General features: G+C 33.4%; 1 protein-coding gene across 3 annotated transcripts in view; it reads left to right on the forward strand.

The window, feature by feature from the left end:
- Positions 1-19,712, forward strand: part of tok (tolloid-like protein 1 tolkin) — a 294,323-nt gene that overhangs the window by 264,417 nt on the left and 10,194 nt on the right. For all 3 annotated transcript variants that reach the window (XM_089632705.1, XM_089632702.1, XM_089632704.1), the window contains exons 8-14: positions 13,596-13,841; positions 15,138-15,278; positions 15,868-16,074; positions 16,600-16,721; positions 17,478-17,617; positions 18,142-18,347; positions 18,957-19,129. In XM_089632705.1, the coding sequence (XP_089488831.1) occupies positions 13,596-13,841; positions 15,138-15,278; positions 15,868-16,074; positions 16,600-16,721; positions 17,478-17,617; positions 18,142-18,347; positions 18,957-19,129 (1,235 nt within the window). The remainder of the gene's footprint in view (positions 1-13,595; positions 13,842-15,137; positions 15,279-15,867; positions 16,075-16,599; positions 16,722-17,477; positions 17,618-18,141; positions 18,348-18,956; positions 19,130-19,712) is intronic.

Raw genomic sequence — 19,712 nt, forward strand, 5'->3', positions numbered from 1 at the left:
ACATCACGGAGAAACTTCGTTTTGCTTACACCTATTTATCGTTATTAGCGAGAAAGGGACAAGTGTACACGACCATCGGATTTGAATATATTATATTCGAAAAGTTATTAAAGCTTTCGAAAAGCCCTTTCTTTTCATTCATATTAAATTAACTTTTTTCTTGCTGGAATTTGTTGCATTCGAAAAACATATTTGAAATACGCTAGCAAAGTGGCAAGAATATTATATTTTGTTATACTCCCAGCCGGGTTTTTAGATGGATTTTAAGAACAGAATATGCCTAGTGAGCTATCGAAAATTATGCAGAAAATTTTTACAGTATGATATAACAGTAAACTGAGTAACCAAATGTTGATAATATAGAAACTAGAACAATACTACGTATAAGACAAATCGCAAAAACTGCATTACCAACGCTACTATAGTTAATTTGTAGGAATTTATTATTTTATGGCGCGAATATATTTTTGCACGTTTCGGCTCGCAGATGTATACTCATAAGACCCTGAAAGTCTTTCTAGATGCATTATATGTTTTTATGTGAATACCGCACAAGATTCTTCTTTGTTCTTCGAGTTCTTATCAACTGCTTCCAATCGTCTGTAGCCAGTGAGAATATGGCATCCCCAATTGGGGTATGTTGTGAGGCTGAAGATAGTGGAGAGAGGAAGGAGATGGGGGAGAGGAAGGTGGGGGAGTACCCGTCTCTTCAGATCTGGTCACCAAACACGGTTAAAGCCATTTCTAGCAACGTTTCAACTCTGAATAATGGTATTACACTAGGGCGATACTGAGAGTATCTTCCATTCTGGAAAAGAAAACCACATGAAATCACAAAATAATGTTTTAGTGTAGGTACATGAAATTAACATACATGAAATTAAAACTTCTGTTAACTTGTTACTAATCTATGTTAGTGGACACAAAATAGTTTTTCTGTATTCTTTTGAAATATTATTTGATATACTTGGAGTTTGGCGTTCCCAAGGGTAAACGCGTTTTCCACAACCTTTGTGTTTTTTTAAGCGAGTTCTGATCGCTCAAGTCAACCGGAATAATTCAATTACGGCCAACATTTTCCTAGTTGAATGTGTATGGGGAAAGATGCTGGCACGGTTGATTGCATCCTTATTTAGTGGATAGTGATGTTTGATTGTTATTATTTTCGTTTCGGAAGGATACCAGTATAATTATTTCCCTTTCAATTTGGTGGATATTATTATTGTATGTATGAATGAGTTTGTATTATTTGTATCGCTTGGGTGGTTTTGGGGTTAGAAGTTTCTGAACGGTGGATTATTTAATGTTTTAACGCGATAAACAAAAATAACTTGACAATTCATGCGAATTGTTTTTACATAATTAAATGTATTATGCGAATAACACGTCACAACCGACTGGAGCCAGTGGGATTATGTTAAGCCCTACATTGGATCGGAGTAGGTAGTTAAGGGCCATTCAAGTATTATGTAAGCACTATAGGGGGGCAGGGGGTGTCTTTGCTTTGCTTATTTTTGATGACATGGGGGGGTGGGGGGGTCGAGATTTATTAGGGTCGGGAGTCTATGTTTGAAAACCGAATACATATTCGGGAATTCCCACAAATAATTAATACGTTTAGGTACTCGCTTAAAAAACAGAATACATTAACAGAAAAATGCATATAGGTACCAATTTTTACATAAGCATGGGAGGGGGGGGGGTAAGAGCTTTGCTTACTTTTGGTGATAAGGGGGAAGAGGGGGTAAATAATTGTAATAAATCTGCTTACATAATACTTGAACGGTCCCTTACCCTCAGTACCAATTTAGTAATAGACCACTATTATTTCATGATTAACCTAATTACCCTGTATTTGGTTTTTAATAATGGAAATGAGAACATACTACCACTCCATAACTATCACTTTGCTGGAAAAGTATTTGAAATTTGGAATAATGCCAAGAAAATAGTGCATTTGTTTTGAAGATGGATTGGGAATACCTTGGAAGAAAATTGTTTGTTGTTTTTCTGTATACATAATCTAGTTGAAAAGTAAAAAGAAGGAAGTACTCATCCATTTTGTTGTGACGGTAATTACCTTGAGGTATCGCGGTGAAAGTCATTATATTGTAATTGTGTTGTATACCCATTAGAGATACAGCAGAAAGTGAAGGTAATTACCTTGAGGTATCGCGGTGAAAGTCATTATATTGTAATTGTGTTGTATACCCATTAGAGATACAGCAGAAAGTGACGGTAATTACCTTGAGGTATCGCGGTGAAAGTCATTATATTGTAATTGTGTTGTATACCCATTAGAGATACAGCAGAAAGTGAAGGTAATTACCTTAAGGTATCGCGGTGAAAGTCATTATATTGTAATTGTGTTGTATACCCATTAGAGATACAGCAGAAAGTGACGGTAATTACCTTGAGGTATCGCGGTGAAAGTCATTATATTGTAATTGTGTTGTATACCCATTAGAGATACAGCAGAAAGTGACGGTAATTACCTTGAGGTATCGCGGTGAAAGTCATTATATTGTAATTGTGTTGTATACCCATTAGAGATACAGCAGAAAGTGAAGGTAATTACCTTGAGGTATCGCGGTGAAAGTCATTATATTGTAATTGTGTTGTATACCCATTAGAGATACAGCAGAAAGTGACGGTAATTACCTTGAGGTATCGCGGTGAAAGTCATTATATTGTAATTGTGTTGTATACCCATTAGAGATACAGCAGAAAGTGATTGGTCTTCCTGTTTTCCTTCTTTCCATACCTTGTTCATTCCTACACATAATATCATCCATTCTTTCATCTGAAGCTGTAATTCATAAGCAGTTTCGGATACAACATCCTTAATTATTTATAAATTTTCTGTGTAGGTCTGATATCAATAGTATTCCTAAAATTTTCCACATTCAGTACGCCTACATTGAGTCAACGCAATCTGATGGGATTACGTAAAATTATTACCGAATTATTCCTCAAATTAATAATGATTTATGATTATTTCAGTGCATCGTTAATCTCACTAATCCGAACGATTCCGAATATTGCAAACGCGGATTTGCAAATGGGCGTGCGTCGCTACGATTCAACGTTTTCAAATCCGCTTTACTGCGAGGTAACGTGCCATTTTGCATTTTAGAGAATTATTGAAAGTCACATCGATTTAGAATTTGACGCGGCAGCGCTCGCGGGCCGTGATTTGAATACCCTGAACTCGATGGCTCGGTAGAGCAAATTTTCAAGCGCTTTCTTTGAGTTCAGTATGCCAAAGTATATTAAATTTAAGTTCTCTCATTTTTATGCCGATGAATTCAATTATGGCTATACTTAAATATTAAAACCTTTTCATCAATGTTCAAGAATTTATTAACCTATTTGCTAGTTAATAAATAACCATCACGTGCGTTATGCGATGTTACTGAATGACGCTAATGCTATTGCGACTGAGCGTGAGTTCAGCGCCAGTACGAATAGACACATTCAAATGATGGAAAAATAAACCATAAGACGATACAGAACCCTACAATAACATCGGAATCCTAACGGCGCCGTAAGGAAAGAAGGCGTCCACAAAAACATGAGACTTGTGACCCCGGTGTATTACACGTAATTTGCCCAAGTAGGTATGCCTAGAAATTTGATCTTTCTCCGAGGTTTATTTTATTAACCCTTTAGTACTTTCAACACATTTTTTCAGTTTGCTATGTTTTCTATGTAAAAAATGCGCTAAATATATCTATTTTTTTAATTTTCTAAATAATAAATTTTTTATATTAAACGTGAAAAATGTTGTCAAGAACGCTAACCACAGTAATAATAATAACCTTATTTTGTATTTAATTTTTTACTCCAATCGTAGAAAAAAATGAGAAAACTCGATATTTCGAAAATACATTCGATTTGTTTGGGAAATTTGTAAGAAAACTGTAACTTCACTTTTATGTCGTTCATATAATAAAAAAAAAACAATTTTTAAAGTTAAACCGATTGTTACGATAGCGGCGCGAAATTTGAATTAATCATTTGGCCATTTTTAGGATTTTATTAATGAAATTCAGTATAAATATTATTTCCAGGCAAACTGGAAAAAAATATTATTTCTCTTTCCAACGTCAAAAAAATACATATTTCCGCATGATAGAAAAAAAATTACTTCTATAAAATATGGACGGCCGTTCATATATAACCCTAAAACGATGGAGGGGTTGATTCTGATAAACTTTTTAATAAAATATCAGATGTTTCAAAATAAATACATCGGGAAGTTACTATTGCGAGAGCACCTATTTTATTTTTTAAGAAAAACAAAATCTGGTGCTCATGGCTAATTTTATAGTATACAAACGTTTTTAAAATGTTCAATCCCTTTTACGTAAAATATTTCAATGGCAAGGTACTGTTTTTATTGATTTTGAATATATAAATAGCTTACATCCGTGGAAATCGACCCGGAAAAAGGTATTATGTTTACGAATTCGTCGGAATTAATTAAAATACGAACCGTTATTAGACGCTTGTCTAGCTTTAATGTTAATAAGAGAGTACATAAAATTAATGGTTTGTAAAAAGTAGGTAGATATTTAAGTACCTGTCAACAAATCTTATGATTTTAGAAGATATTTTGGTTTTTTATGTATTATGTAGAAGGGAAATAGAATCATACTTTTTGATCCTGTGGTATTCACTCTTCACAGAACTCTTAGTATTTCAAATGCTGCTGGCAATAACACTAGATTAAGTAATAGCGTGACGGCTTACCATTCCGTTCCTAGCTTTTCAGGACAAACCGTACACGTAAATAAAATAATATCGACTTGGGCCATTTCTGCGTAGTTTCTCTCCACGTAGTACACATTTCGTCGTGTGATGTATCGCCTATAAATATTCATCCCCTACTTATTTGTGAAAGACTTGCAGCTATTTGGCTTATTGAAAATACGTACCTAAAGCCATATATATAAAACCGATTCTTTTCTCATTTTATTGCTTTTACAAACATAGATGGAACATTTAATTTTATTTATTTTACTGTACTACAGATCAATCATCCAGTTCAAGTACAAAATTTCGAATTTTAACATTCTTAACATTTGGGAAGATAAGTATGCAAATAAGTTTTATGGTTATTTAAAAAGTTTCATGTATGCAATGTCTAAAACAAGTCCTGGTGACGACTACGTCTTGTAAACACAGATGACAAATGGACATTTTTAGCTACATCAATTAATGAAATTTTACATCTTATATACCGTAGTGACGCCACTCCCCAACTCAAACACGAGAAATAATTTCTCAATTGAGTTGGGCAGTTTCGTTAAAAAATATATCATTTTTTGCCATCAGCCTTGAATTATCTACATTTGTGAATTATTGTAATGTGTTTGTATATTTAATAAAAAAATGTTTAGTTTAGATTTATTAGTATTATTTTCTTCTTCAATGCTATATTATTTATGTGTACAACTTTCAAAATAAATAAAGAAAAAAGTTGAGTATTTATATATATTTTTCAATTTATCAACGCTCTTTTTAGTGGCATTTACAAATGGATAGTAAAAAATATGTATAACATAATATTTACTATACATAACTTAACTGCCTCAGTAATAACCTTAATGGTGTCCATTGACTTGGTTTAAGAGGAAGCTACAAGCCAAAAATGTGTATTTTCTTGGTATACTTTATATTGTAGGTAATAGGCATTAAAATCGCTTGACAGACGAGAAGACGAAACGTTGGATTTCAAGCCCAAAACTGGTTTTATTTATTTTGTAAATAATTTTATAAGAAATCAAAAAAGTTAATCAAGTGAAACAGATAATCTTAGCAATAGTAATGTATTTTTTTAAGTTGTTTCCTTTATGCGTACATACATTTCTATTGAAAAATATATATTTTAGTAGTTTACATTTATACTTTTTATTTAGTAATTTATTTTTTTATTTGTATTCTACTCAAGCGAAACGATAGGAAAACCTTCAATTTATCTAAAGCATATTCATAATGTACATCAATTCGTTATAGTAACGATTTGGCTTGTTTCCGTCCATAAATATTCCGGGCAATGAGGTATTACATAATATGGTGGTTAGTTCCACAATTTCTGCCCTGAAATAAAACCCGACTTCTAGTATTACATATTGGAATCCGAAAGCTTATCATTTCATTTAACAGTGTTGTAGTTCATCAAAATTACTGGAATACCCATTTTAAATCTTAAAATCGTAAGACTTTATTATGTATTATTACAATTGCTTGTACATGAATATTGTAATATGTGTTTCAGACAAATGTGACGTGTATTTGTAATAAGTTCCGATTATCTCTAGTTAAATAATGGATCAGTAGGTACCTACCTACTAAATGACATTTCCATGAACGCGCATTAAAAAGAACTCATAAAGCGAATTATTTTTTCAGTTACCTTTCCAACGCTTGTCCTTTGTTAACTTTTCACTGTCCCTCGCATAACTCGTGGAGGGATATTGAAGTGCACATCTCAGAATAAGCGTCAACGGAGTGTTTTCTTAGGAACTTTGTAAGAAAAGCATCCCTACGTATTCATCCCCCATTTATAACCTAAGCGAAAAGCCTTGTAATGGTGCTACCTTCATAACGCGCAGCTTTTCTCTTGTCAACCAAATTTCATATAATATTACGTAGATTTTACATCAAATTCACTGAGGGAAGATCTGCCCATTCTTGGCAACGGACACTTTACTTTTAGTGTTTTAGTGGACGTGATCAAAATATGTATTTTTATTTTTTATTTCTCCCCGCTAGAATAGGTTATCGAGCACGGATTATTATAGCTCTTCATCCTAAGGGTTAGTTCTGTGAGTCCTCAGATCAGAAGACACCGGTTACACTCCTGGTTTATCGCAATAAGTATATTAAATTTGAAATGTTCACGTATTCACGTCCAATAAAATAAAGTACCTAATTATCAAGTTCTAAATGGCGTGTGAGTTATTATGATATTTACGATTGTAATAACTCAATGATAATATTCAAATAGATTTAAATAAATTCTCAATGAGGAAAAACATTATTTTATAATAACTATATACCTACTACGATTTTGAGGATAAAACTATTTTACTAATTAACTTCAAAATACTTGACGAACCTAAATAGTATTTATCTATATTTATTTATTTTATTTATTATTCATTAACGCCCTATCGGGCTTTTACATAGTAAATTGACAGTATATGTATGTAAGTGTAACATAATACATGGATAAAATAGCTAAATATTTATTTATTTATATATATACGCCTAAAAAGGCTTTTACATAGAAGTGATACATGATGCAGTACAATAAGAGAATATGTATTATACAGGAGATATTGACAGTAAATAGATGTAATCCATTTTAAAGAAGGTAAAAAATACACACTTGTAAAATTGTGATTACAAGTATAATGAGAAAATATTTAAAAAATATGAAGCAATATTAGTAAAACGTAAGAGTAATATAAAGTAAAAAAGAAATTACAACAACACTACATATTAGACAAATCATTAAAACTAATTTACCAACGCTACTCTAATTTGTAGGAATCAACAAAGTGTTTGTGTAGATTATGCTTAATTCTATATATGGAGTCAATAAATAAATCAATAGCACCCCCATACTTGTTGCCCAGATCATGCATCCTATTGGTCAGTGAGTGTGTCTGATAGTTGGTAGAGTATGTATTACAGAAGAATGTTATATTTTGTCTTGTATTCCTAGTCGGCACATGTAGTTTAATAGTGGCAAGGATGGCAGGACTATCAATTAAGTTGTTAATGACTCTGTTAGAGCTCTGTCAGACAGTGTTATTAGATGCAATTGATTCATCAAACTGACATAATTAATGTAATCAATAGGAATTCCGAGCTTAAAATTTACGTACTTAAGAAATTTGTGCTGAACTCTTTCTATATTATTGGAGTGAACTTTATATAAAGGGGACCAAATAGGTGAATTATACTCAATTGACTTCTGACTAATGAAATATAGAGGGTTCTCATACAATCTATGGACTTAAAATCAGTTAAAGTTCTGCAAAGGAAGCCAAGCATCTTTAAAGCCTTATTAGTTATATAGTTGATGTGTTCAATGAATGATAAGTTTTCATCGAATATTACACCCAAGTCACGAATACGTGATACTGGTATTAATTTAATATTATTTAATGTATATTCATGTAATATATTATAACGAGTTTTGGAAAATCGTATTACTTGACATTTCTGAATGTTCAAAAATAAAGCATTTTGTTCACACCATTGATGAAGTTGTTCTAAATTACTCTGTAAAATTTGACAATCGTATACATTTCGTATTATTTTATATATTTTTAAGTCGTCAGCAAAAAACAGAACTTCTACATCATTAAATTGGTCAACAATGTCATTGATGAATAATAAGAAAAATATTGGGCCGAGGTGGGACCCTTGAGGAACCCCACTTGTGGCCTCGAATATATAAGATTGTACAGAATTAATCTTTACACTAAGCACCCTATGGCTAAGATAACTAACAATTCAACTCAATAATTTACCTTTGATGTCCAACAATCGAAATTTATAAATAAGTATGTGATGTCGAACCTTATCAAAAGCTTTACTAAAGTCAGTGTATATACTGACCACTTGTTGTTTGAGACCCAGAGATTCAGATATGTAATTTTCATAAATCATTAAATTACTTAAGGTAGAGCGACATGTGATGAAGCCATGTTGGTTAGGAACAATAATGTTGTTGATAGGTTTTACAATGATATCTAGGACTAATTTCTCAAGAACTTTCGGTAAAGCAGACATTATACAAATTGGTCTATAGTTTGATATATTGCTTTTATCTCCTTTTTTATGAATAGGGGTTAAATAACTCTTTTTCCACTGAGCTGGAAAAGAACCAGAACTTAAAGAATTGTTAAAGAGTTTATAAAGAGGATATATCAGACTACTAACACAGGTTTTGAAAAATATTGGAGGAATACCATCCGGTCCAGCAGATTTATTGCTATCTAATTCTTTTATGACTTTTTCTATAGATTCTTTTTTGATAAAAAATTGGCTTAGATTTAATACCTCTTCCACTGAAATATCGGGAATCGTATTGACACGAATATCTGTGTCGTAAACACTTTTAAATGAATCAGCAAATAGATTAACTATACCTTCGATACTGTCGGCACATTTTTCTTTTAAGTACATGTTATTGGGAAATCCACAATCATTTTTTTGTTGACTTTTAGAAAAACTCCATAATTTTTTAACATTTTGGTGTACCTCTTTTTCTATTAGGCTTACATAATCACTATAGCATTTTATTGATAATTCTTTACATTGCTTACGTAATTTAGTAAAAGTTATATAATCTTTAGGATTTCTGGTATGTTTATATATTCTATGGATATGTTTTTTATAATTAATATTTTTTTTTAATTCCCTCGTACACCATTTGGGATAGTTAGATGGTGTGAAGTTGACCCTAGGAACAAAGCGCTCTATCGAGGTATTTAAAATTGAGTAAAATTGTTCTAATTGATTATTTAAATTATTTTCGCTGTCTAAAAATGACCAATCTACCGAGGTAAGGTACTCAATAATATTATGGTATTCGGCTTTGGAGAAATTATACGATGTGGTAGTTAGGTTTGGAGATCTTCCAGACATATTTGTTATGATAATATCTAATGGTGGATGGTGTTTATCTAGAGGCAATAATAATTCGTCAGATTTCTCAACCACTGTTTTTGAATCACTTGAAAACACTAAATCTAACATTCGATTATTAGAATTAGACACATTGTTTGATTGAGTTAATCCTAGGAATATGGACATATCACGAGTTTCACTGGATTTAGCGCACTGTAATTCAACTTCGTTTGTGGCAGATCCGATGTCATCTTGGCTGGTCCAGTTCGGCAGATTATAATCACCAGCAATTATGAATTTTGCTTTCGGATATTTGAATTTCAGCATTTCTATGTCCTCATTGTGGTTTTTATATATTTGCAAATCCGATGCAGGTGGGATGTAGACACAACCTATAATAATTTTACTATAAGGTATGTTGAGCATTACAAAAATGTGTTCAACATTTGTGTGCTTGACCGGTAGTCTACAGGATGAGATATTTTTAGACACACATAACATCACGCCTCCTCAGTTAGACTTTTTGCTCGAATTAGGACTTCGATCAAGGCGATAGATAGTATATTGATTTAAGCCTAATTCTGACGAGCCGATATCTGCATTTAACCATGTTCCAGTTAATAATAAAATGTCATATGAGAAGGTGGGTGAATTCCTTTTAAGTTGTTGCAATTTCGTACGGATTCCTCGAACATTTTGATAATATCCACTGATTCTTAAAAGTGTGTTATGTTTGTTTATCAGTTTTTTGCGTGGCTTTTGATAATTTTAGGAATTCCATTAAAATGTTTGATTCGCAAATCAATTTCACCCTTTTCTTTTCTCTCCTCCATTTCCTTCCAGAGGTCAGTCAAATGTTCTATTTGTTGGAGGGTCCTATCCGGTTTCATTTTTATTCCACTAGGCAAAGTATTTTTATTAAAAAGAATAAGTTTTGCCAGCTTAGGGTCTTCAAATTCGACTTTAATGGGCCTGATTTTGTTTGAAATTTTACTACCAAGCCTGTAAATTTTAACTTCTTCCGGTTTGAACTCGCTATTTATTTCACTAACGATAGTTAAAACTTTTTTTATCTTCCAAGATATTCTGTATGCTTGAGTTGGAACTAGACTCGGGAACGTTAAGTAAAATCACGTTCTTGGTGCGGATCTTGCGTTCCTCTATCTCAGCGAGCAAGTCACAAATTGGTGTTGTTTCTTGGGGAAATACTTTCTTTTCGATGATTTTTTCAAATGTCATAACTTTCCCCTCCAGGACTCCTACATTTACTCCTAGGTCCTGCATGGTACCAGAGAGGTTAGATAGTTTGGTGAGTATTTTTGCCATTTGATCTTTAGTGATTTTTAAAGAGGGATCGGTAATGACACTATGGATGCCAGTAATCTCTTCCTTGGCTTTATTTAGAAGAGAAAGTGCTTCATTCATATTCATTTTGAAAGCGATATTCGGCGGAGTTTGGCAATATAATTATTAAGAAGAAACAGATTCACTGCACACAGAAGTTTAAATAATAGTTTTAATTGTTGGCTTGTTTGCAAACACTATTTATTTGTTAGTATATATTTTTATTTATTTGGTTTTATCGATTTTGATATATTTTAGCTCAATACTTGTTAAAAAAACATTAATTATTGAGAGCAAAACAAAAACTCGACAACTGTCATTAACATGTTATTGTTACTATATAATTTACTCGTAAGGTAATTAGAAAATAAATTTATGTAATATATTGATATATTATTGATATATTATATATATATTGATATGTATTATAAAACAATATTTTAAAAAAAGAAGAAAAATAAACTAATAAGTAATGGCAAAATACCAACGCCGTAATTAATATTGAATTTAAATAATAGTACTTCCAATGGTAAAATAAATCAAAGTATAATATACATATCAAGTATGACCGTACATGCATACAGTAATTAATATGTGGCCAAAAAAATAAATAACAAATAAACTAAGAAGTATGTCAGTTAAGCGTTGTAAGGTATAGAGACAAGACTTTTTTAAAAGCTAATAAATAATACAAGTTAATAACTAGCAAATAGGTCTGAAATTAGTTGCCTTTTAAAACTCACAAAGTTATTAACACCAAATATATCAATAAGTTCACAATATTTGTTTGCGAGGTGATGAATTCTTGGAATTGATGAATACATAGAGTAGTTAGTATTGAGGTTATTGTTACATTTAAAAGTGTCTTTGCTTCGAGTTTGTCTGGCAGGTACATTCATATAAATTAATTGAAATAATTCAGGGCTGTCAATGAGAGATTTGATAATTTTGAATAAAAATAATATATCAGGTAGAACTCTTCTATCTGATAGTTTGAGAAGTCTGGTTTCGGTACGTAAGTTATTATAATTTATAAATTCGATGGAAATATTCATTTTAAAATTGATGTACCGAAGAAATTTATTTTGTACCTTTTCTAAGGCTTGAGAATGGACTTTATAGAACGGTGAATATGTTATTAAGGCTTGAGAATGGACTTTATAGAACGGTGAATATGTTATTAAGGCTTGAGAATGGACTTTATAGAACGGTGAATATGTTATTAAGGCTTGAGAATGGACTTTATAGAACGGTATATATGTTATTAAGGCTTGAGAATGGACTTTATAGAACGGTGAATATGTTATTTAGGCTTGAGAATGGACTGTACAGAAGGTTAATATGTTATTAAGACTCGATAGTTTAATAAAATCTGTCGTTATTCAGATCGATCAATTTTGAGTCGCGTTTTCCATATCTGTCACTGCTCTAGAACCGAATTTGTGAAATCTATTGAAGGCCTATTTTTCAAAACGAAAAAGGGCTACAAGCACGTGACTTTACAAACGTGGTTTACGCTATATAATTTTGAGCAAATTTTTTGACTTATGAATTATGCGGTTGAGGCAACATTTAATGAAACATGAAAAACGTTGAATTAAGGTGTATTTGTATGAACATGAATCCGGAAAAAATATACTATAGTTTTTGAGAAATGTGCCTTTCTAATTGAACCATTTTAAAAAAGGACATTAAGGGGTTACACCCCCTTTCCGGGTATTTTTTTCTTTGAAAACGTTGAATAAACAACATGATATCTTGAAAAAATTGAATAAACAACATGACATCTTGAAAAAATTGAATAAACAAACATTACATCTTGAGTAATTTTTCAACTAAACTTCAGTTGACCGAACGGCACTAACAATGTGCGTATTTGAATTACATGTATCATCGAAATACCTAATGCCAAAAAGACTACATTATACACGGTGTCCGGAAACTCGTAGTACAAGCGGGAAACTGGAGAATCTACACCACATGGGGAACCCAAAAAAACATAAAGTTTTTTGATTTGAGCATTTTCAAAAAAAAAAAAAAAAAAACCAAAAAAAAATATTTTTTGGCTATTTTAGGGTTAAAGTTTTTTCTGGTGTTTAGGGTTGAATAACAGATGTTTTAACCCTGCAGAGCAGAAATATTTTATGATTACACCGGGTTAAATGAAGGGTGATTTCAAAATAATGCTTCAAATCCGAGTTTCTTCATTTGTTTTACTTTCAAATAGTTTTAATTAGTTGGGTACTTTGATCTTCAGTAATAATTTATAAGAATTTGATTAAAAAAAAAAAAAAAAAAAAAAATCAACTTCAAACTCGATTTACTCGATAGCGAAAGCTCAAATAAAAAAAAAATATACTACAAAATCGACTCCAAATGTGATGTAGATTCACCAGTTTCCCGCTTGTACTACGAGTTTCCGGACACCCTGTATACAACATGTTAATGCAATGTTTAACCTTGTTATCAATCCCACGGTAAGAAATGAAAAATCTGAAATCCGAAAGTCCCGTATCCAAGTGTTTTCAAATTCCTAGTTGCAAATTAATTGTTGTAATTTTTTATTTTCTTATATAGGTATTTTTTTAATATTTCAGGTCAAGAATATAACTTCAACAAACTAACCGAGGAAGAGGTGAATTCTCTCGGACAAGGGTATGATTATGACAGCATAATGCACTACGCAAGGAATACATTTTCCAAAGGAACCTACCTGGACACCATTTTACCGATAATGGACAGAACGGGACGAAGAAAGGATGAAAAGAGACCGGAGATAGGACAACGCGTGAGACTGAGTGACAGCGATATAGCTCAGACCAATTTGTTGTACAAGTGTCACAGTAAGTCAAAAACCTTCCACAGTAAATTTTATTTGATTAATTTGTGTTATTTATTAATTTATTATAACAGTGTCTAAGTTTGTAGCTCGTTCCAGAGTTGTAGATTCTTTCAGTGTTGTCCTGGTGAAAGATCATCATTCAGAATGGAAATTTTGCCTGAAATGATCTGGCACTTCCCCACCTTCCTCTCCCTAATATCTTCTTTAATACCGGAAAGTCCAATTATGTCCAATTTTCCAATTATGTCCTGTGCATTCGAACCGTATCTAGATTTCTCAAATGACCTATCAGGTAAGTATGGTCCTGTATATTATCAGCATGTATAAAATGTAAATAATAATAATAATAACATATGTACCTATGTAAATTCTATCACGTTCATCGAGCAGATGCATTGTACATATGGATTTGTATTGGTGATCGACCAACCGTGGATGCAATCTGTTATAAATTGATAATAGTTTGACTAGTCTATAGTTAGTAAAAAGATAAATAATTGTAGAAATGTGTCATATATCTGTACCGCGCCCTTTAGGTGATTTTGCACAAAAACGGCGCTATACAAATCATCCAAATACTATATGATTATTATTATTTCCTATGATGGGGGGGTCAGAGGTGAACATCTAGGTTAGTGAGCCAGTCTAAGTCCTCAGGAATCGCCCTCTGGGCCTCATAAATCCCGCCGGGGAACAAATTCAGCGGGCATTCTTCGACCACGTGTTTGGTGGTCTGCACCGCACCGCATTCACACGTCATCGACTCTCTAAGGCCCCACCTGTTTACTATACGGGCTGTGGGAGGACCTTATCTTATTGATGGCTGACCAGAGTTTACGAGGCAGTGAAAGACCCCACCGAGAGATGGGGATCTCCAATCCCTTCTATCTCCATAGCCTTCTTGTATTCCCTCAGTGTTGCAATCTCTTGCCTGATATTTAACTACGGGAGCCAATCTCGGGGACGTATCCTACTAAATCCCTGAGTTAGTGGGATATATCATTTCACATTGTTTAAAGTCGATAGGATAACACAACTTAAAAATTAAAATGTCCAGGGCAGGTCACGTAGCTACGAAAGTATTTGTTGGTGAAACACCCCAAAATGGACTGTAGACTTAGGCAGCCCTGACCATGAGCAAACTGATTTTGTTTTTACGTTTCTGTATCTAAATAATAAATTTGCTCTAATTAACGTATTTGCAATTTAATTCCTTGACGAAAGTAATATTTAGTTTGTCGGTATGTATTTAATATTTATCGACGGTATGATTCAGACTATTTATAATTATTTACAGAATGCGGCAGGACTTTGCAAGAAAACTCTGGGAGCTTTAGCTCTCCTTCTTACAACACGCAAGGTCTATCCGTCGAGGGTGAAAAGTGCGAATGGAGGATCACAGCAACTCACGGAGAAAGAATCATTCTCAACATAACAGGTTAATTATCACCATTCTTATACAATTAATGCATTTATAATATGATCTGTATGCGAGCACCTGTACACTGGTCGTTCTGGGCTGCAGCCTAAAGAATGAAGATTGAACAGAAGAGCCGATTGGAGAGGGTACCAGAAGAAAAACAGAGCCCTTACCAAAAAATGCATTAACTATTGACTCTCTCTTTGAATGACAACTTACCAACATCACATTGGTATGTAATATCCGAGCTTAATTTTTGACATTAGATAGAGGACAGCTTATTTTCAGATATCATTATTTTAGATTCACACTGCTAGTACATACAGAATAATTACCACAGTACCCACTATTCTAAAAATGATCTTGTTTGGTTTTGAGGTACATACGAGCACCTCTCTAACCATTGTGCGCTTCCGCCTCTTCCCTAAACTTACGCTTCTAACGGTGACCGGATAACTTATAACTCATCAAAATGACAATTTAACACACCTATAAAAAGTGATATAAAGTTAGGAAATTATAAACTATATAGTCAAATAAATATTTGATTCACTCGATTGTGCCATGCCATCCGATGTATGTGTCTTTTTTAATATTTATTTTTTAGATCTGGACATCTACAAGTCCGACAATTGCCAGACCGATTTCCTGGAAGTGCGGGACGGCTATTGGCAGAGGTCCCCGGTCTTAGGAAGATTCTGTGGCGCCGGAAAGGCTGTTCCGGCCGTGCTATCTTCCGGGCCCAGGCTGCTGCTTCACTACGTTTCCACCGTCAGGACACACCCACATAAAGGGTTCACGGCCTATTATGAAGGTAATCTTTATGTCTTACTATAATCTTTTCCACTGTAAACTGTAAAGTCGAAAATCTGTTTGTCTAAAGCCCATGCAAAGAAAACCTTTCGAACAATTAGTTTTGGCGACATAAAGCTTGTAATGATTTTTCATCTGGATTTGCAGGGTCAACGCTATTATTTTCAGCTCGCAAATTACCTATAATACGACATGCGCTAAAACAGTCGTCTATTGAAGTCTATGCATTCGATTCAGAGTCAGTGCCAAAATACGTAGGTTCTTACACATACACATTGTTGCCATGTAACTAATAGTATGATCTGTGTAAGTGTGTGAATTAGATGATGGCTTTATAAATTCAATGGCTGCATTAAGTTTGACCTGAATTTGCTCTCGGAAGGACCAGAGTAGGTGCCACTTTAAAAAATATATAAAAGAAATCGCTTCTTTTCAATGATAACTCACTGATAATGATAGGCTCCAATAATAACAAAATAATGATTAAAACGGATGGAAAATAAAATAATTTTGTCTAATTTTTCAGCCGTCTGCGGCGGAGAGTTGGAGCTGGATGCAGGAGGCCACCTCGAGTCTCCCAACTACCCTGATGATTATCAACCTAACAAGGAGTGTGTTTGGAAACTAACGGTTCCTCAAGACTACCAAGTTAGTACCGTACATCGAATTCATAAAATAAAATAAATAGAAACATGATTATAAAAATTAAGTGCTATTATATATCAAACATATGAGTTATCACTTCATTATTCACTATGTTTATATTTTGCATCAAAAAATTTACGTTAAAAAAATTTGAAACGAACAAATTCGACGACCCTGTATTACAGATTCAGATGCACTTCTAAATGGACATGTAGAAAAAATTTATGTAATTATGACTGTAATGAAAAATGATGACTGAAAGAAAATGACTGTAATGAAATGGTCCATAATTCCTGGACACTCTGAACCCCAGATTCCTTCCCACCCCTATACCTTTTTTATCCAGAATTTCCTCTCCTTTTTTTCTATCAAAGACCATCTACACATCATCCCCTATGATGACAGAGGCTCTGATGGAATATATTTTCCTCAGGGCCTCCTGTGTGGAGTAAATGTAAAAAATAACTATGTCGTTTGATATCTTGAAGGTTTTAAGAGACGTGTAAATAATGTATCTTAATTTATGTCACACTTTTTATGTATTAAGCAAAAATTTCCCACTTGTTAGCATGAATGTTGAAACATATGAAACATGTGTATAGTAAATGGACATAGTCTGTAACACATCTTATAAAATAAAAATAAATGCAATTCAAGATCAACAAGTCACCCATATTAGGTTTTTGTGATTTGCTAATGTGTCATAGATGGTTTTTATTGAATAAAGGAGGTATTAACCAAGTGTTTTTTTCTTTTTAGGTAGCTTTGAAGTTTCAGTCCTTCGAAGTGGAGAACCACGACAACTGTGTGTATGACTTTGTAGAGGTGCGTGATGGGCATAATGCTGACAGCCCATTGGTCGGAGTGTTCTGTGGGTACAAGACGCCGCCAGATATAAGGTAGAAAAATATTAAATCACAAAATGAAACACTAGAAATATATTTTTTTAAAGAAATGCAAACATTTCCCCGTAACGAATAACCTGAATATATTAGATTCCTCCCTACACCCATCACAACATGCAATTTTTTTTTTCAATTGCAATGATGGAGGAACTAGATTGGAAAGGATTGAACCTACAATGCCTCGGGATGAATCTGCCACTTTGACCCACCCAACTAAAAATCGGTCAAAATGTCTTTATTCAGTATTCTTCGCCTCAAAAAAGATGGCACAGATATATCCGTAGACCATAATGTGAACACAAGAAATAGACACAATATTTAATGAAATTACACACTGATCAAAAAAACATAATTTTTCTTCAAGTGTTGCCGAAAAATGTGAAAATGTGAAACTATGTGAAAACACTGTGTAAAGTGACATCTATTGGATAACATACATTTTACACACTCTTAGCATAGATTCAAACCATTTGTAAAGTCCTTTTCTTTTCTGAGTAAATACTTGTATTGTTCAACAGGTCAACATCCAACAAACTCCTGGTGAAGTTTGTATCGGACGGTTCAGTGCAGAAGGCAGGTTTTTCCGCAACATTCATGAAGGAGTATGACGAGTGTGCTTTGCTGCAGCACGGCTGCCAACACGACTGCATTAATAACCTCGGGGGGTACGAGTGCTCCTGTAATATTGGCTACGAACTCCATTCTGACGGCAAAAGCTGTGAAGGTAATACCTATTATTATTTTCCATACAAAACGTTGATTCTCTCAGTATCGCCCTGATAAAAGACCATCATCCAGTTTCGAAATACAATTGCATGAAATTGATTATAAGGTAAACTTTAAAAAAAATCATCATCTGCTCTTTCGAAGATGGCGCTAATTTAATTTTTTTAATGAAATACAATTTTCTTAATTTATGCTTAAAAATTTTAAGAGAAATTATTTGTTTGCGCCCGTACATACATATTATGAATATGAATAAATAATTTTGTCCGAATACAACTCAATTATTTCAAGAAGGGCATGCAAATCAAGTATTGGATTGAATCATCGATACAATATTGTATTTGTTTGCCTTTTTTGAAAGATTTTAGTTTTTATACGGACAAACTATTTATTCATATTCATAATACGTCTAAACGGGTGCAAAAAAATAATTCAACTTAAAATTTTAATGCCTAAATTGAAAAAATTGTATATTATTTAAAAAAAAAAAATTTAACTCCATAGTGCCTAGTGTGGTCGTTGGAAAATTAAAAACAAACTGTTATAAATTCTCTAATATATGTACATACTGAACAAAGAATAATAAAATAAATAATAATTTTTCCAGACGCCTGCGGCGGAACTTTCGATGACACCAACGGAACCATCACCAGTCCCTCCTTTCCGGATCTGTACCCGGCCGGCAAGAGCTGCCTGTGGGAGATCATCGCCCCCCCCCAGTACCGCATCATGCTGAACTTCACGCATTTTGACCTCGAGGGAAACAACGTCTACCAACAGGTAAGGTACGACTGATTTGGATACTTCACTAAGATTGCTGCGATCTGATAGAAGTTTCAATTGTTTTGGAGGGGTCTAGGATAGATAATGTTTACCAATTACATGACAAACTGTGATTGTAAGACGGAGGAAACATAATACATAGTTTACAAATCATTCCACAGCCGAGCTGTTGAGGTGATGAGAACAGATTACAGTAAGAAGTCAGGTGGGAATGCCGGCCTTTTCTACGAGTATTTCATCAGACTTTAAGGGTATACTTAAAATATATTTAGAAACTTTGCACCGCTGGTGGCTGAGTTGGCATCGCATTTGGGTCCCACCCAGGCGTAGTATGTTCAATTCCTCGGCTGGCTAAGTCGTCCATCACAACACAAGCAACATTTTCCGCTTAATGTGGTGGTAGTAGGAGATTTTACAAATATTTTAAGGTTATTAGTAACCCGGGAATGTTTGTCAATCTTTTAAAAATATATAATAATTATATTTTATCAGAATCACAAATCATTTCACATAATCTATTAACCCTTTGGCTACAAACATATTTAACTACTTTAACATAATAGAATGTGCCAAAAGTGTG

This window comes from Hesperophylax consimilis, chromosome 6, assembly GCF_061612785.1.
Source record: "Hesperophylax consimilis isolate HC1 chromosome 6, BYU_Hcon_1.0, whole genome shotgun sequence".
In the NCBI taxonomy this organism is placed as follows: Eukaryota; Metazoa; Arthropoda; class Insecta; order Trichoptera; family Limnephilidae; genus Hesperophylax; species Hesperophylax consimilis.